Source organism: Populus trichocarpa, chromosome 16 (assembly GCF_000002775.5).
Source record: "Populus trichocarpa isolate Nisqually-1 chromosome 16, P.trichocarpa_v4.1, whole genome shotgun sequence".
In the NCBI taxonomy this organism is placed as follows: domain Eukaryota; kingdom Viridiplantae; phylum Streptophyta; class Magnoliopsida; order Malpighiales; family Salicaceae; genus Populus; species Populus trichocarpa.
In genome coordinates this window covers 1,846,000-1,864,096 of record NC_037300.2, presented here as the reverse complement: position 1 = coordinate 1,864,096, position 18,097 = coordinate 1,846,000, and the positions used below count along the sequence as shown (strand labels likewise).

General features: G+C 35.0%; 3 protein-coding genes across 3 annotated transcripts; all 3 read left to right on the top strand.

Moving 5' to 3' along the window:
• The first annotated feature begins 1,801 nt into the window (after positions 1–1,801).
• Positions 1,802–4,888, top strand: LOC7464073 (G2/mitotic-specific cyclin S13-7). The gene is made up of 9 exons (XM_002323189.4): positions 1,802–1,983; positions 2,621–2,768; positions 2,900–2,960; positions 3,078–3,323; positions 3,391–3,516; positions 3,629–3,877; positions 3,976–4,134; positions 4,264–4,442; positions 4,538–4,888. The coding sequence occupies exons 1-9, from the start codon at positions 1,947–1,949 to the stop codon at positions 4,683–4,685; spliced, it is 1,353 nt and encodes a 450-aa protein (XP_002323225.2). The 5' UTR covers positions 1,802–1,946; the 3' UTR covers positions 4,686–4,888.
• Positions 4,889–5,999: 1,111 nt separating this feature from the next.
• On the top strand, positions 6,000–9,952 carry LOC7458911 (phosphate transporter PHO1 homolog 3). The gene is made up of 13 exons (XM_002323188.4): positions 6,000–6,631; positions 6,747–7,092; positions 7,208–7,256; positions 7,361–7,432; positions 7,535–7,664; positions 7,757–7,877; positions 8,035–8,293; positions 8,398–8,502; positions 8,579–8,623; positions 8,715–8,864; positions 8,941–9,219; positions 9,362–9,498; positions 9,585–9,952. The coding sequence occupies exons 1-13, from the start codon at positions 6,103–6,105 to the stop codon at positions 9,685–9,687; spliced, it is 2,325 nt and encodes a 774-aa protein (XP_002323224.3). The 5' UTR covers positions 6,000–6,102; the 3' UTR covers positions 9,688–9,952.
• A 2,889-nt stretch (positions 9,953–12,841) lies between these two features.
• LOC18106102 (transcription elongation factor TFIIS) lies at positions 12,842–14,253 on the top strand. The gene has a single exon (XM_006373634.3). The coding sequence runs from the start codon at positions 13,099–13,101 to the stop codon at positions 14,098–14,100; it is 1,002 nt and encodes a 333-aa protein (XP_006373696.1). The 5' UTR covers positions 12,842–13,098; the 3' UTR covers positions 14,101–14,253.
• Positions 14,254–18,097: the final 3,844 nt, after the last annotated feature.

Sequence of the window (18,097 nt, the reverse complement as noted above, 5' to 3'; positions counted from 1 at the left end):
ATGAAAAAAACTCTTAACAAAAGATGCTTTTTTTTTTTTCCAGATTTCAAGGGAAAAAAGTATTTTTACTTTGCATTTTCAAAGTTGAATGATAAAATTATTTCTGATCAATTCATAAATGACATTTGAATCTATTTGAAAATATGATTTTACTCTCAACATCAAGGCAATTATTAAGAGCAATGAAGAGCGAAATCGTTATTACACTGCTTGAATCCATAATAATTCTCCTCACATATTACAGGAAAAGGCTGAACAATTTTAGTTTTTTTTTTTTAATAATTTATATTTTTTAAACTTAGGCTAAACTCATGAACTTATTATGCTAGAGTTTTAACAACCTAGTTGACTTAGTTTAAATTTGATTAAAAAAATCAGGTTAGAGGTGTAATAATTCAGTTGACTTGGTTTAAACATGATTGAAAAAATAAAAATAAAATTAGATTGACCTGGTGATATAACCATTCAAGTTTATTTCCATGCAATATTTATTTACAATGTAATAATCACAAAACATAATGAACATTGCATGTGTTCTTAATTTTTGTATATACAAATTTAACTTATTAAAATAAGATGTGTTTTAAAATTTGTTCGAATAAATTTTTTTAATCTCAATTAATCCAAAAATTAATTTAAAAACATTTCTTTAAAAATAATGATCATGAAGACATTAATCTTGAAAAAAAAATAAAGGGCGGGCCATGGAGATGTTAGTTTGGATTGTGTTGGTGTGCTGCCATGGATATTTTTCAGATGGGCTTGAATAACAATTTAGGTGAATTGGGACATGCTTGCTTTGTGTGATTTGATGGGCCATGACAGATTTTGTTTATGGATATCCCATTTGGTTAATGATTTATTCTAAAATAATTATTTTATTTTCTCCAAAAAAATATAGAAAAAAGAGAGGAAAAAAAGGGTATTGAATTAAGATAAAATCGCATATCATATTATATATTAAAAGACTATTTTTTTATTAAATGTTGACAATATAATAGTTTTAAAATAAAAAAATATTTTCTTAGTTGACCATAATTATATTTTCTTAACCACAATAAACATCAAAATAAATAGATTTTTTCGTTCAACTTAGTTTTTTGAATATTAACTTTAAAGTCCAAGGGAAAAAGTAAATTTGATTTTAAGATTTAATTTAATAAATTTTCTGGGAATTTGAGCTGAAAAATCTGAAGAAAGACTCAATCTCGATGGAGATTGTCCCAATCATAATATATGTTTCTGTTTAATACTTTTTTCATTTCTAATATTTTATTTATTTAAAAATTCTTAAATTAATCAATGTAAACTATTTTATAGCTAAAAAAATAGTTGAAATTGATAAAAAATAAAGATGAAAATATTTTACAAGATTATTTTGAATTATTTTTATTTATTTCTAGGCTAAAAGGAAAAAAAATTCCAAAGATACAAAGAACAACTCATTCTCCAATAAAAAAAAGAAGAAGTAAAAGAGGTATTTGTCTGAAAAAATCGACCTTTACACTCATATCACCGAATCTCCATCAAACCACAACCATTAATGGACACGAGTCAAATTCATGTACGCTGTCGGCCAATATAGCTCATAGCACGGAATTTGCATTATACTTAAAATGTAAGTAGCAGATCCATCCTTTCTTACCTTGCATAATATTTTAACACAAAAGGTAAGTTTATCCCACACACCAACGGCTATAAAACTCTGGCGCTCTCCAGATCGTAGGATCAAACCTTGATCCAACGAATCAAAATCAAAATAAATTCGACCGTTGGAAGTGAAGCGTTGGCTCCTCAGCTTCAAAAAGAGAAGGGTTTTTCTCCCTTTCTTACTATTTCCCTATCTCTCAAAATTTTCTCTGAAATCAAGACATTGCTCAGAGAGAAGAAGGGAAATTTAGAGAGAGAAGCTGGAAGAGTAAGAGTTTTTCTTTAATCAATCTAAAATGGCTTCAAGGGTTCAGCAACAACAAGCAATCAGAGGTATTTTGATTTTCTTTCTCTGATTTATTGTCATTATTTGGTTCTTCTTCTTTGTTTCTTGGTCAATGATTGAATAAAATAATAATGGGTTCTTTCCATTCTTCTTCATAATGGGGTCTCTCTTTAGTGGTTTTTGATTAATCATTTTGATAATAGGATTGGGCCCAGATGTGATTACATGTAAATCTGTTGTTTCTTGGTGTTTTTATTTTGTATTTATTTATGATTTTTTGGTAGCCGTGATGATTCTTTAATTTTTATCTCATTTTATTTGTTTATTTTTAAAATCAATCTATTGTTTTCCTTTTGGGTGTTTTTAGTTACAGAATTGATTGATTACAATCTTTATATGGGTTTAATTTACCTTCTACTGTTGTTTGATGAAAAAGATTAGATCTTGGGGGTTGATTTTTCTTTTTCGTTTCTCTCTTTCCTCTTTGGTTTGTTTTCGCTATAGTTTATGTTTGGTTACTGAGAAAATTAAAGGAAACCCACCAGAGAAAACAAAAGACTGACTAAGTGACCTTTTTTCGTTTCCCTCTTGAGTTCATTTCTTTCAATATTTTATTATATGTTTGTTGAATCCTGGTTTACAATGAGTAGATGATGGATTCTAATGACTGATAATCTGTCACAGGTGAAGCAGTTGTAGGTGTAAACAAGAATGTGAAGAAAATTGCAGCAGCGGCTGAAGTAAAAAACCGCCGGGTTCTTGGCGATATTGGTAATCTTGTTACAGTTCGAGGAATAGAGGGCAAGCAGCAGCCTAATCGCCCCGTCACAAGGTTCTTCTCTCTATCTTTCAGTAACCTATTTGGTGTTTTTTGTAGTCAAAATTGGCTGATTTTAGACTAAAAGAAGAGCAATTGTAGTCCAAGTTGCTCCTGCTTGGCTGATATTTTTGTTCTTTTATTAGGAGTTTCGGTGCTCAACTGCTTGCCAATGCTCAAGCTGCGGCAGCTGCAGAGAACAACAAGGTTCAATAGTCTTTTTAGACCAGTTGTTAGTGTTATAATTGATAGACTGCAGATTTTAGATTCTAGGTGTGTTTGATTTCTGGACTGAGTAGGATTCTGGGTTTTCTTTGAATGCAGAAACAAGTATATGTCAAAGCGGAAAAAGTGCCTGCTGCTGGTGTTGATGGAGTGGCCGCAGAGGCTAGAAAAGTTGCAGTGAGAAAGCCAGCTCAGAAGAAAGTTACTGTGAAACCAAAGCCTGAAGAGGTGACTGAGATAAACCCTGATACTGAAGAGAAGCCAGGGAACAAGAAAAAGGAAGGAGAAGGATCTACAAAGAAGAACAAGCCAACTCTTTCTTCTGTCCTCACTGCTAGAAGCAAGGTGATTATTATTGCAACTTTTTGTTAGTATACAGGGTTTTCTTGTGCTAACTTGGTACTTATTTCAGGCTGCTTGTGGTGTTGCAAACAAACCAAAGGGGCAGGTTATTGATATTGATGCAGCAGACGTTAACAATGATTTGGCTGGGGTGGAATATGTCGAGGACATCTACAAGTTCTACAAGCTAGTTGAGGTTTGTATAAAGAGTGCATGACATTTACAAGTTTCTTTGTGTGTGCTTGACTGCTTGTATAAAGTGTACATCTTTGCATAATGTTCTGGTGTTTGTTGATATTGTGATGCAGAATGAGAGCCGGCCCAATGACTACATGGACAGGCAGCCCGAGATTAATGAGAAAATGAGAGCCATTCTTGTGGATTGGTTGATTGACGTGCAGCACAAGTTTGAGCTCTCACCCGAAACTCTTTATCTCACAATCAATATCATTGATAGATTCCTTTCTGTGAAGACTGTTCCCAGAAAGGAATTGCAGCTTGTGGGCATGAGTGCCACACTTATGGCCTCAAAGTATGAAGAGATATGGGCTCCTGAGGTAATAAAAAAACCTCGTATATCATTTTTTCGTTCTTTAATTGATCAAGTAGATTATTTTTCCAGGAAGTTAAGTGTTTGATGAATTGAAACTTTCAGGTCAATGACTTGGTGTGCATTTCAGACAGAGCTTACACTCATGAACAGATTCTAGTTATGGAGAAGACTATATTGGCAAACCTGGAATGGACACTGACAGTGCCTACACACTATGTTTTCCTTGCTCGCTTCATTAAGGCATCAATTCCTGAGAAGGGAGTGAGTTAGAAAACTCCAAGTCTAATGATTTACAATCTATACCCCCTTTTAATATAATTTTTTCTACTATCTGGCCATATGCAAGGTTACTAATTATATATCTGCAATTGCTGTTTTTGACTTGTCTAGATGGAGAACATGGTCTATTTTCTAGCTGAGTTGGGCTTGATGCATTATGACACAGTCATGTTTTGTCCATCAATGGTTGCTGCCTCAGCAGTATATGTGGCTCGATGCACTCTAAATAAAACCCCTTCCTGGACTGACACCCTTAAGAAGCACACTGGTTTCTCAGAACCACAACTTAAGTAAGTCTTTATTTAACTTATCCACCAGCAAGATTTCACTGGTCCAGAGTCTGATTTCATTTTGATTTTGGTATCTTTCTTTGTCTTAAAATCAGGGATTGTGCTGGATTGCTGGTGTATTTCCATTCGAAAGCCGCGGAACACAGACTTCAGTCTGTGTACAGGAAGTACTCAAAGCCTGAGCGAGGAGCAGTTGCACTGCTTCCACCAGCCAAAAGTCTGTTGCCTGGTGGTTTGAGTTAAAATGATCAACGAAGTTAACAAAGCTTTTCGTTGGAAATTCTCACATTTGCTTTATGTGAGCAGCATAGAAGAGAGAGTATATGAACCAATTTGTTTGTTGGATTAGATCAATTTGTTTGTTGCCGCCCTATGAGCAATAATTTTCTTTTCTGCTCTTAAATTTCTTACTCTCAAATTTAAGAAAGTGTCATTGATTGTTTCAAGCAAGCTGACCATTTCAATTTATTTCCACAAATTTTACCCTTTTGCAAGTGGACCAGATACATACAGCTATGTTTTTTTATCCATTTTTGCACCACGCATCACCTGGAAAGGTGCGCATGGGTATAATAGGAGCAGGTGGCTTTTCCAATCATATTCTTTTTTTGATCACTTGCGCAGTGACAAGCACTAGGCCACTCCTATTAAACAAAAGAAAAACACGATGATCTTATATAATTTCAATGAAATATTGGCCCACTGACGGCAAGAAAGATTTTGGAAGAATGTAAAAGACATGCTCATAGGTAGGCAACACCTGATAAGGACGAGGACACATGTAAGGACGAGGATGCTAATAATGGAAGGTTACAAGTAAAAGACAGGTCACCCAGATGGGGTAAAAAACCTGTCAACAGGCTGAAAAATGACCGAATCAAAAGACAGGTCACTCCAGTAAAAGTGAAAGAAAAACACGACGATCTTATATATTTTCAATGAAATATTGGCCCACTGACGGCAAGAAAGATTTTGGAAGAATGTAAAAGACATGCTCATAGGTAGGCAACACCTGATAAGGACGAGGATATAGGTAGGCAACACCTGATAAGGACGAGGACACATGTAAGGACGAGGATGCTAATAATGGAAGGTTACAAGTAAAAGACAGGTCACCCAGATGGGGTAAAAAACCTGTCAACAAGCTGAAAAATGACCGAATCAAAAGACAGGTCACTCCAGTGGGGTAAAAAACCTGAAAAATAACCGAATCAAAAGGTCTTTGAAACACAATTGTCCATTTCTAGGAACATCAATCGTGTGCAATTTGTTTGAAGCTTGGAGAGAGCCCATCAACACAAAATGTACCTACCTATCAGAACAAACACATTGTCGATTATTTGTATTAGGTAGGGCAAGCCTCATTTAAAACAATAAATGAAGGAAAGAGACAAGTCAATCATGGTGTAAAGTAGGAGAAAAAGGACGAAAAAAATATTATTAGTTGAAGGTCAGAAATGTTGTTAAGATGGTCAAATTATCGATGCTCGAAGGATCCAATTGTACATCAGATTCATGGAAGCTGGAAAAACAGTGAAAATATGAGAATATATAAGATAGAGACTTGAGCTGAACATCTCTCATTAGGTTGCTTTAATTCGTTTTCAAGAAGATCCATATAGACAATTAAATTTCAAGAAACTTCGTCTGTTTTTCAAACATGAAGTTTGGGAAGGAATTTGCCTCCCAAATGGTGCCAGAATGGGAAGAAGCTTACATGGATTATGATGATTTAAAGACCCTTTTGAAAGACATCAAGCGTATGAAGCAAAGAAAGAGGCAACAAGGTGACCTGAACCGAGCTTTAACTCTTTACAGAACTTTCAGTGGTCTAATACAAAGGCAGAAGCATTCTGCAGGTTCTGAGGACATTGAAAACCAAGCCATTCGGGAGAATTCTTTGAAACGAAATGCCTTTGAAAGTTACGAAACATTTTTTCTCATGGCTGCCGAGGGAGGAGGTGAACCTGAAATAGTGTTCTTGAAAAGGCTTGGCGATGAGTTTGATAAGGTTGACAGGTTTTACAAGTCTAAGGTGCAAGAGGTGATGGATGAAGCTGAAATGTTGAGTATGCAAATGGATGCTTTGATTGCCTTTCGTGTAAAAGCAGAGAACTTACAGGGATTGTTTAATAAGTATGGTGACTCGAATCGTCTCGGTTCTGATGTTGCTGCTGCTGGATCAAGTAGTAAGTTCTTATCATGGAGCTAGCAATTTTCAGTTCTGCATTTTACTTTTTTCAATCGAAAAATTATTGGTTCCTTTTCGGTTATTTGAACTGATATATTCTGCTTCATCTGCAGGAATTATCTCCATGGATGTTATAGAGGCTGGACAATCGAATCGAAGGCAACTAGATGACTTAAAGGATGGCACAAATGATAAGCATACCAATTCTATGCGTGGAGAGATTCATGAAAAGAAACTAAAGAACAGCAGTAGATGGAAAGCAGCTTCATCAGAACTACTTAATCATGTGAAATTGAAAAGATCTCCTGAAACTCCTCGTTCAACCATCAAAGGCTTCTTTGACATTTCTAATCAAACTGAGCCAAAGTTTAGTATGAAAAATCTAAAGAAAGCTGAAAAACAACTCAAGCTGGCTTTCAATGAATATTACTACAAGCTTCAGCTTCTAAAGAACTATAGGTAGTAAATTTTGTTCATAAACTTGCTTTTTTGGTTATCTGGATTATAGTCCGGAGATGCTCTATTCCTCTTTCCTTAACTTCTACTAATTTCTCTTGTTTGCATTTGAAAACAGCTACTTGAATATCCAAGCATTTTCAAAAATAGTGAAGAAATATGACAAGGTAGATTCCCTGTTAAAATACAGATCTCCCTCTCATCATATGCTAAGCTTTGTAATTAGAAGTGAACACCAACCTGACTTTCTGTTTTGTTCTCATCATTGCAGATTACGTCAAATCGCACATTAAATAGCTTTAGGAGTATGATGGATTTCTCCAATCTTGGCAGCTCTAATGATGTAAGATAATATCTATTCATGTCGGTCAAGAATCAATATCCATGAATTCATTCTTCTATGTTCTAAACCTTTGTAATCTGATTTGTGGATGTGCTATTGCAGGTAATCAAGCTCATGGAGAGAGTTGAATTAACTTTCACCAAACACTTCTCCAATTCAAACCGAAGGAAAGCTATGGACACATTAAGACCAAAAGCTAAGAAAGAAAGACATAGGATATCATTTTCCATTGGTAAGAGTCTAAATAAAAGTAATCTGAACTTTCAAGGCCAATTTTCTGTGATTACTTTTGTTACTGAATCTGTTTTGTGGGAACTTTTCCAGGCCTATTTGTTGGTTGCACATTGGCTCTCATTCTAGCTCTTGTATTAATCATACAAGTTCGAGATCTTCTGAATAAGGAAGGGAAACACCAGTACATGGAAAACATGTTTCCTCTTTACAGGTATGTTACAGAGAGGGGTTTCGAAGCATCTGCGCTTCCAAATTTATACACCACCTTTGCAAATTAAGGGAATCAAGAATTAACAGAACCCCATATTGTCTTTCTCATGATAAACCTTAGCAATTTATTTAACAAGTCATTTCATACTTGTTTGCAGCCTGTTTACATTTGTTGTTCTACATATGCTTATGTATGCTGCCAATATATACTTCTGGAGGCGGTATCGGATCAATTATACCTTCATATTTGGCTTCAAACAAGGAACAGAACTGGGTTACCGAGATGTTCTGATGTTAGGCTTTGGTCTAGCAGTGTTGGCGCTAGCCAGCGTGCTTGCAAACCTTGACATGGAAATGGATCCCAGAACGAAAGATTACAAAGCATTGACAGAACTTGTACCTCTAGGTTTGGTTGTGGTAAGAATAGTGAAGCAATCCAACATACCTGCTAGTTCCCCTGCCAAATTTATAAATGCATGTGCAGTGTGCTCAACCAGTTCCTTTTTCCCTGGTCTTTGCAGCTTGTACTTATCATATGCTTCTTCCCTTTCAACTTTATATATCGTACAAGTCGCTTCTTCTTTATCACAAGTTTGTTTCACTGCATCTGTGCTCCTCTATACAAGGTAATTAGTCACACTTGTAGCAGAGTAGGAAATATAAAAGGGATCAACCTATTTATCTATGATTTCTCAATTGCAGGTGTCCTTCCAAGATTTCTTCTTGGCTGACCAGTTAACTAGCCAGGTCAGTACAGAAACCAGTGCTTTAAATGCCTTAAATCACCATACAAGTACTGCCACTTTGATAATGAGCATCCCTCATTGTTTGAATACAGGTGCAAGCCCTTAGAAGCTTGGAATTCTACATATGCTACTATGGCTGGGGAGACTATAAACGGAGACAAAATACCTGTAAAACCAGTTATATATACAGCACTTTCTATTTCATTGTTGCTGTGATTCCTTACTGGTCTCGTCTCCTTCAGGTATGCATGAGTTGCTCTGAAGTTGTAACTTATTAGGTTAGGCTTGGCACTTACAGCTCTCTTTTCAAATTTTCAGTGTCTTCGACGCCTCTTCGAAGAGAAGGACATGAAGCAAGGATATAATGGGCTCAAGTATTTCTGCACAATTATTGCTGTAAGCACAAGGACTGCATATAGTTTTGAAAAAGGACTGGGCAGGAATATAGTAGCCTGCATATTCTCAGTAATTGCAGCTGTCTATGGTACATATTGGGACCTAGTCATGGACTGGGGGCTTTTGCAAACTCAGTCTACGAACTGGTTGTTAAGAGACAAACTCCTTATCCCTTACAGAAGCGTATATTTTGGAGCAATGGTGAGTTAGAACAGAAAAACGAAGAACAATTACATAAAATGAAAACCATTAAAACATAAACCAGGTTTACAAATTAATTATATGCATTAGCACCAGAGTCTTTCCTGATAACTAATTCTTATGATGTTGGCGAAAATTGCAGGTTCTGAATGTATTCCTGAGATTTGCCTGGTTGCAAACTGTACTGAACTTCCAAGTGCCCTTCCTACATAGACAAGCCATAATTGCAGTTGTTGCTAGCTTGGAGATTATTCGTCGCGGATTATGGAACTTTTTCAGGTAACATTGATTTTGTGTAAAATCCCCAACTTCATTGTAAATTGCATTTTGTGGCTAATCCTGTTCATATTCTTGTGATTGATCAGGTTGGAGTATGAACATTTGAATAACGTTGGCAAGTATCGCGCATTCAAGTCTGTACCTCTACCTTTTGACTACAAACATGACTTAATTATTGCATCAGAGTAAAACCAATGGACCTGATGAAGTTAGCCAAACCAATACCAAAGAAAGAAATGCAGCATTGATGTTCTCAAAACTAGGAATCAGGAGGACATGAACTGTTTTTTTACTCAATTTTTTGATTCATACATTTAAAGAACATGTCCAAATTAATTAAACTCAAAAGATGTTGTTGGGATTTTATTTTTATCAACAAGAAAGCTAAAACTCATGATGATATTACAGTTCTCCAAGACACAGTTTATTATTCATTATAATAGTATAATTATTATATTGTCTCTTGATTATTTTTTCTTTTGCCTTTGCTTTGGGGGTAGAGTGGTTTTTTTATATTTTGAGAATTGAGAGGGGTTAGTTTTGTAATTGAGTTTTAAAATGCTCAGTAAAATAACTAATGTAACTCTAGAAAAAAATAATCTAATGCCTTCTGCACAAGAACTTTTTTGTATTTTCCTGTTTGCTAGAACAATAAAATTGCTATATTACCCATGTCATTTTTAGCCTTAGATTTAGGGGCTTGATAGTAATTTCCTCATGATTTGTTTGTTATTGCTGATTGGTCTTGAAGACATTTTTGGTTTTGGACAAATAAAAAAAATAAAAATAAAAAAGCTACTGGCGTGTGCAAATCACACGTCATCGCGTGCGGCTGACACCGATGGTTGTAATAACGCTTCCACCACATCATTTGATTCATCTCGGCGTCCTCTACCTCCCTGGATGACGTGTGTATTGTGGTTCGGCGAGGTTTGGTCGAGAATAGCTTTTTTTTTCTTTTTTCTTTTTTCTTTTTCCTTCTCTTTTTTTCTAGGATTGCGTGCTGACCATATAAAAAATCATATCAGCCCTTCAATTTATTTTGTCTTTGAATTCAATTCCTCTTCTCTTATTTGAAATTTTTTTATTTACATTAGTTATTTCTAATTGGATTTTATTTTTGATTTCATCCCTGGTCATTTGATTTTTAAAATTTGTTTTTAGATTTGGTTTTTTTTTAATAGCTATTTGTTTTGTTTTGAATTATTTTCTTGATTGATTTGTTTTTTAACAATTCCACCCCTAGTAATTTATTTTCATTTATTTTTTGTGTCAAATTTAGTCATGCTTTTTTTAATTGCTATTTTTTAATCATTTTATTAATGGATTGGTTTTTTTATAATTTCATCCCTTAATATTTAATTTTATTTAATTTTTATGTCTAATTTAGTCATAATTCTTTTAATTGCTATTTTTTTTATTCTGCATTATTTTTTTATTGATTTTTTTTCTCAATTTCATCTCTCGATATTTGCTTAATTAAGAATCTAACTTCTTTGTTTTTTGGTTTGCCTTTGATGGGGTCACATCGGTCTCATAACCCAGGTCATAGATCTAGAAGATTAGCTCAAGTCAACATTTGTTATTTTTAAAAGCATTTTTTTGAATATTCTTTTTACCGGTATTTTTTAAGTTTTCTTGTTTATAGCGTCATTCAAGTCTCATGTCCTAGGTAATGTGTTTGATTTGTTGGTCAGGGTTGGTTGTCGGGTTTGCTCAAAGCTTTTTTTGTTATCTTCTCGTTTTGCTTTGACAAGTTTTTTAAATTTATATTTTTAAATCGGCTTATAATAAATTTTTTTGATAGGACGGATCCAAGTTTTCATAGGTTACAAGTTTTTTAAGATTTGATTATATTTAGGATGTTTGTCCGGATTTTTATGGTTTTTACATATGTTTTCAATTTCACCGCTTGATATTTTTTTATCTTTAAAATTTGCTCCTTATTATTTTAATTTTTTTGTTCCTTTTGTAGGTTTTTTTATTAATATTTTTCTAGCAATCTCATCATTTGAAATTAAATTGGTTGGAGATTATGCTTCTTGATTAAATATGGATAAAATATTTCGGTTTGCTTTTAACAATTTTTTTCTATTTCATCCCCTATTATTTTTTAATCTATAAATAATCAATCATATTACAAATGATTTTTAATTTCACCTCTATAATTTTTTAATCTTTCAAGTTTTGTCCCAATTTTTTTAATTGCAATTGTTTTTGGGATTTTTTTTTCAAATTTCATCGTTATTGGGTTTTTTCCTTTTAGATTTTAAGCCCATCCTTTTTTTTTTGCTACTCCTTTTTTTTACAAGTTTTTTTATTAATATTTTTTTAATGATTCCATCATTTAAAATTAAATTGGAGGATATTTAAATTTTTTTATTGAACTCGGGTTCATGATCTACCAGGTTGCGGGTTTTTTAGATTAGATTAGATTTAGAAGGTTCGCCTGAGATTGCTTTGTTTTTTTTTTCTATTTTTAAAGCTAATGTTTTCTTTTCTTTTCTTTTCTTTTTCTGAAGTTTGACTTTTTTTTTCTGGTTTTCCTTTAGTTACTTTAACATCAAATTGTTTGATAATCTGGATAAGCTCGAATGTGATTTTTTTTATATCTTTTTTCATTTGTTTTTTGGTCAATTTATTTTTTGTTTTTTTTATTATTATTTAAATTGTCACGTTAACTAATTACTTGAGACTTGAATTTGTTTTTACCTATCATTTTTTTATATAAAAAAATTATTATTCCACTTGCGGCAAAGCTAGGACAACATGTCTAGTATTTTTCTAATTGTTTTGGGATTTCTTCACTTATTTTCCTAGTTGTTTTGAGATTTCATTTCTTCAATTCTGCCACTATTTAAATAATTTTGTAGCTTATATCTAGAATAGGTTTGATATTATTGACCTTCAGAATTTATATAATCTAAGTTTTCACTACAGATTAGGGTTATAATCTAGGGTTTGAGAAACCCTTATTTCCTATCTGTCATTTAGGGATAGGGAGAGGGTAATTACCCTAGCTGTATGTGTTATTCTCTTTGGTGTGGATGCCATTAAGTTGTTATTGAAGTATTACGGAAGAATTTCCAATCCAGAACACAAACTATTTCTTAAGGACAAATGATAATTGGAAGTTGAAATAATCCACAAAACATCACAAGAAAAACTGGAGACATCAAACTCAGGAAGCAGAAATGACAACGATTCCTGAGACTTGCAGCAGAAACATGCCAGACTCAACAATTTTGGCCCTGAAAATGCAATGCCCTATTAACTACTTTTTTTTTTTTTCCAAAAATTGAAACTAATCTCAAGGATTAAATTCTAAAAGTTTCTACCTATGTTTCCTCAAATCAATCGGATTTCTGCTGGGATCCCCATTTTGTAAGGATTTAATTGGAGAACTCCCACATGCTCTCCTTTAAGCAATCGGATACAGGATCAAACTAGGATTGACCCTTCATGCCTATAAAAAGAAACGTTTCCATCACAAGGCCCTACATCTCAAAAGAAATTAAACCTACATTTTCAGTTTAGTCTTCTGTCTTGCCTTTTTTGTAGTTCTTTAGATTAAGCCCTAGTTGATAAGACCAGTTATCAATGGAGAAACAGTTTCTGTCGCTGTTTGAGTCAGCAAAGAAATCTGCAGCCATTGTGGCCACTTCTGCTTCAATATTTCCTGAAGTTTATCGATGCCTAGATGCTTTGGACCAGCTTAAGAGGTTCCCCGTAACATCATCCAGGGTTCTTGTCTCCACTCCTGTTGCAAAAGAAGTTCAATATCTCACAAAACACCGTGTAAAGATGATCAGAACTGCTGCTTCTTGCTTGCTGGATGCTTGGAGTAGGAATCTGTACGCAAGAAACCCCGCCATTGATGGTAAGACTCAGCCAACAAAATCTACAAGTGGGTCAAGACCGGGGACCCTTATTGTCAAGATACAAGGAAGAGTAATAGGAAGGGTTAAAGTTAACATGCCTATTCAGACAGAGAAGAAGATAAAAGAAGAGAAAGAAAATGGTTCTAGTTGTTTCAAGAAACCACCACAAGATCCTGCCATGCACTGCACAAAGCCAGGGAAAGTACAAAGTATCAGGCGCTGTTTCAAGAAACCATCTACCAAGCGCATCACACAGCAAGAGAATGTGAAAGATTTCTGTAGTTTCAAGAAACCATCCGAAGAACCTGTCAAGTGCAGTGATGGCTTGCGTAGCAAGGTCAGGCACATTCTTGTGGAGTCCTTGTGCAGAGTTGCAAAGGAGGTTAAAGAGGATTTGATGGAAGCAGTAAGATTGCGTGACCCAATTATTGTTGCTGCTGATGTTGAATCACTGATGTTTGAAAGGATGGGGCTTTTCAATGGCACCAAACAATTGAAGTACAGGTCAATATTGTTCAACATGAAGGATCCAAAGAATCCAGATTTGAGAAGGAAAGTTCTTCTTGGACAGATTAAGCCAGAGAAACTCGTCACTATGACAGCAGAAGAGATGGCAAGCAATCAAAGGCAATTCGAGAATGATCAAATCAGGAAGAAATCTTTGTGGAAGGAGATGAATGCAGAGCAACAGCACAAATCAGTGGATCCAATGGAATATTGAGGCCTTAATTTGTTGCTGTTAATCAACATTGATACAAGATTTAATTCTTTTGTACAGACAATTCAATCCTAGTTCATGTTAGTTATGCTCTAGCTGCTGATGTAACTGAATCTCAGTGATTTGTTTTGGGTAAATCATTTATTCATTCGTCAATATAGTTCAATTACATAACTTCCTTAATATGCAAGCAAAATGCAATTATTTTAACAATTGTTGATGCTGTTGTACATCAAATCCAATGTAGTTTTCGTCAATGGATTTTTCCAATCACAAAGGCTTTGTGTTTGGATGGTTAGCAAATGTAAGGTAGGATAGAGAAACAAAATTAAAGAAAAAGACATATTTTTCATGCCCCATTACCGCGAATATTCGGCTGAAATTCAAACGGATGTTCAATACATCCGTTCAACTACAATTCGGTTGTTCAAATCTACGAAGTATAGAACTCTTTTCTTTCTTTCTTTCTTTCTTTCTTTTTGCTGTCGCTGATGCTATTGCGCTTTGGTATTATGTTTTTTACAGTGTAGTTAAACATGGCCATATAGGCTTGTTCTGCTCTGGAAATTTGGTTGCAAGGTTGGGCTGAGCCACCAAGGCATTAACTTGTCTACGTTTTATACCATCTAGACTTGGTAACTTTCATACCTTGCTCCTCCTCGTCTTTCTAACAACAAAAGCTTTGCATCTACACTGGGCAAAGTTCACTTTTAACATAGACCAATCTGGGACATTCTTGTAGGTTGCAATATTCTCAAGTAATCAATAACAAGAAACACCCATTTCTTGTTAGAGTAAGATATCTATGCAGACTGTCCACTTGTTTCTTCGAATACCTAGCATCAATTGCTTTTCAAGTTCTTGTAAGATTGTCATTGTCCTTATCCTTCTAAAGTTTTGACCAAAAAACTTGTCGTTGTAGAGGAATCAAGGATCCATATCCCATGGAAATAATTGGTGAAATCTAAGTAACAAACCTGGTCCAGGGACCATTGAAGTTAGTGTTAGTGGCCATTGGACAATGCCTGGGATTCCAACTTGAATGACGGCTTGGATACCAACTATAAATTAGAAGACAAGAGTTCCTCTGAAACATTACACATCAACCCATTTGGTTTCTTAAACCAAACCCACCAAACCTGTGAAACAAAAGCATATTTCTGAGCCAAGGTAGTCTAACTTTCCTCACCTTACTCCTCAAAAATGTTCTTCCCACAGAGGCAAGTTTCACTGAACATTGCGTTAATGACTGCAAGAAACTATGATCAACAAGATCGGCTCACCACCCCAAATTCACTCCACGCTGTTTTCACCTTCATCATGCCTGTCCTCCTTAACTTTCTTGAATTGATGTATCAAGGAAAGGACTATTCTCCATTTGATACTCACCCCATTAACATGTGGATTGGCCTCACTTGTTTGTTAGCATACTGCTTGGCTTATGGAGTTGAAGTAGCCTGTTCCAAGTGTCTTCGGTCTCCAGTCTATGCCTCTATATTCCGTAGGAGCGCAGTGTTCTTTGGTTCATTATCAGTAGCATCTATAGCTTTGATATTTTTTTCCGGATTGTGTTCAGCCATTGCTATATGTTCTATGCATCTTACTTCTAGTGGAGAAGTTACTGTACACCCAAGTTGACAAAACAAGGGTAGACTATTGAGAGCATCAGATTTACAAGACTGGCATGTGAGGCAAACATCAGTTCGTGTCGAATTCCTTCTTGGATCGAAGAAATAGACTTCCTTTTTGACATCATTTGTAACTAGGGAAAATTCATGCATTTGAAACAGTGGTTTTAGAAGATTTCAATAACAAACAATAGCAAAGAATGTCAGTCAATCTGCATAACTTTTTGACTGCCAGCATATATATGATCACAACAATCAACAGAAACTGATTAAGACTAAGATTGCACCGCACACTTTGACCTTTTACCCTTCTTAGTGCAAAGATCTGTGGAACACTAAAATCAATGAAAAGTACCTTGTCGAAAAGAAAAGGTTGCTTTCAGATTTCCTTCTAGGAATAATCTAAGGTAGCCTGGATGTATTGGCCCTTAGTATTGTCATTTCTTTGTCTCGTTATATTGTTTTTGAAACTATAATTTTCTTGAGATAAAAACAAAACTTCATTTCCAAGCTTAGCATATATTTCACAATCCTCCTGCTTTGAAGGAATCATTTTCTTGACTTGTCAGAATCATCCAGTTCATTATTGGACTATTCAGGAAAAATTCTCTGCTTGCCTTGTCTCCCATCAACTGACAATTTTCCTACCCCATAAGGGTTTAAATAAAACTCTGCAAAATTAGATGCATGCCAATCAGAAACCAGTTGGAAGATGTCTTACAAGGATTGTGGTTCAGATTCTCAACCATATATAAAAACAATAACAAGCAACTGTTAAGGATTGTAATGGATCAGAGTCCACAAGGATAGACTATTGAGAGCATCAGATTAATTGGTTTGTGAGGCAAACATCAGGTAATGCACATTGGCTTGTGGCAAACTCCTTGCATGGATCAAAGAAAATTATAGACTTGTTCCATAAGGAAAGCTATATCATGATGTTCTTTGTAGCCTCACCTCTTCCTTCAGTACTTAGAAGAAAAAAACTTAAGGTTTTTCCTTCAGGCCAAATCATTGGAGTAATCAGCAAAGAGGATAGGCCTTATTGCCTTTTAAGGCCTAATAAAGCCAAAGAAGACCTGAAAACCCTGCTCCCCGTCAACAATGGTTTTAATCTTCCCCTGTCTCTCTCCCTCTCCTCTCTCTCCTAGTCTCTCCACACTTGTGTTACCGGAGGAATACCGAGCAGCTTCTTGCCGAACTGGGGAACTCAACCTCCCATCTCTCAAGCCTAACCGTTTCCTTCATGGTTTTCAAGAAACTCAAAAACCAAGAAATCAGGTTCCTTCTTCATCTCTTCTCCAATTTTTTTCTCTCCTGTTTCTCAATTTACAACATTTTTCTTATATATGAAGAGTTAAATAGTGCAAAACATGTTTTACAGGAATTCTAGCGAGAAAAGTGTACTTTTTTTTTCAGCTAAAATATTTAATCTTTAGTAATTTGGAATATTACTTTAATCCATGAAAGGAATTAATGATACTAAATACCTTTTATTTTATTTTCTAGAGATTTTTTAGTAACAGATGCCTCCAAAGACAAGGAAGAATTCGAAGACGCTATCGAGGCTGTCGAATGCTGATGAGTCTGCTTCATCTCCTAGAACACCATCATTGGCATCTGCTGTAGACTCAGAGGCTAGTGAGCAAGAATATATCTTGTTGTCTTTAGAAGAAGCTTCCAGTAAATATCCATCTTTGATCGGGATATCTGTTTTTACTGGTAGAATCAATGATGTTGAGCCGGAGTCAACTACTGCTGCCAGAGGTTGAAAATTTGGCTTTCAGAATCTTCCATGGTTTCTTCTTCCCTTGCTCCTGGTTCCATTGTATCAGTAATTATTTTAATAAAGGTTTAAAATTTGTTGCTGAAGTTGTCTTTGTGATAAAATTGTAGGTTTCGCTTGCTGCTGTGGAAAGGATATTTTCAAGTAGAAGTTTTCCTCTCAGCTCGTTATCCCATGAATGGACCACACAGTGCGAGGTGGAATCTGTGGATGAAATAGCTAATGAAGCAGGGAATTACTTTGCTCTTGAGATGGTTTTTCCTTCTTGTGAGGTTTGAAAGCAAACACACAAAAGCTTGGCATTGGTGTATTTAAGCAGTGTCCTTGAACATTATGTGAATGATGCCAATTTCATAGGATAATCAGATTATATTTCTGCAAGGATCGATTATTGTTCTAAATATCTGTCCTGGATGACCTATGATATGAAACCTATTTCATTTTGGTTTGAAGCCTCTAGGAGGTTCGAATTGTGAGCATTTAATCCTTCAACAGGAAAGGCATTGTTGAAAAATGATTTCTGTAAAGCAGGATAATTTTTCTTGAAAATGAGTACTTACAGTTACAGGGTGATTATACATAGAGC

What these genes read in the sequence shown, in the direction of transcription:
- LOC7464073 (XM_002323189.4), top strand. Translation starts at nt 1,947, where the DNA reads ATGGCTTCAAGGGTTCAGCAACAACAAGCAATCAGAG. An exon ending in AGTTCTACAAGCTAGTTGAG is followed by an intron (nt 3,517 to 3,628) that starts GTTTGTATAAAG and finishes ATTGTGATGCAG; the next exon opens with AATGAGAGCCGGCCCAATGA. An exon ending in AAGAGATATGGGCTCCTGAG is followed by an intron (nt 3,878 to 3,975) that starts GTAATAAAAAAA and finishes TGAAACTTTCAG; the next exon opens with GTCAATGACTTGGTGTGCAT.
- LOC18106102 (XM_006373634.3), top strand. Translation starts at nt 13,099, where the DNA reads ATGGAGAAACAGTTTCTGTCGCTGTTTGAGTCAGCAAAGAAATCTGCA.
- LOC7458911 (XM_002323188.4), top strand. Translation starts at nt 6,103, where the DNA reads ATGAAGTTTGGGAAGGAATTTGCCTCCCAAATGGTGCCAGAATGGGAA. An exon ending in AACATGTTTCCTCTTTACAG is followed by an intron (nt 7,878 to 8,034) that starts GTATGTTACAGA and finishes ACTTGTTTGCAG; the next exon opens with CCTGTTTACATTTGTTGTTC. An exon ending in GGATTATGGAACTTTTTCAG is followed by an intron (nt 9,499 to 9,584) that starts GTAACATTGATT and finishes GTGATTGATCAG; the next exon opens with GTTGGAGTATGAACATTTGA.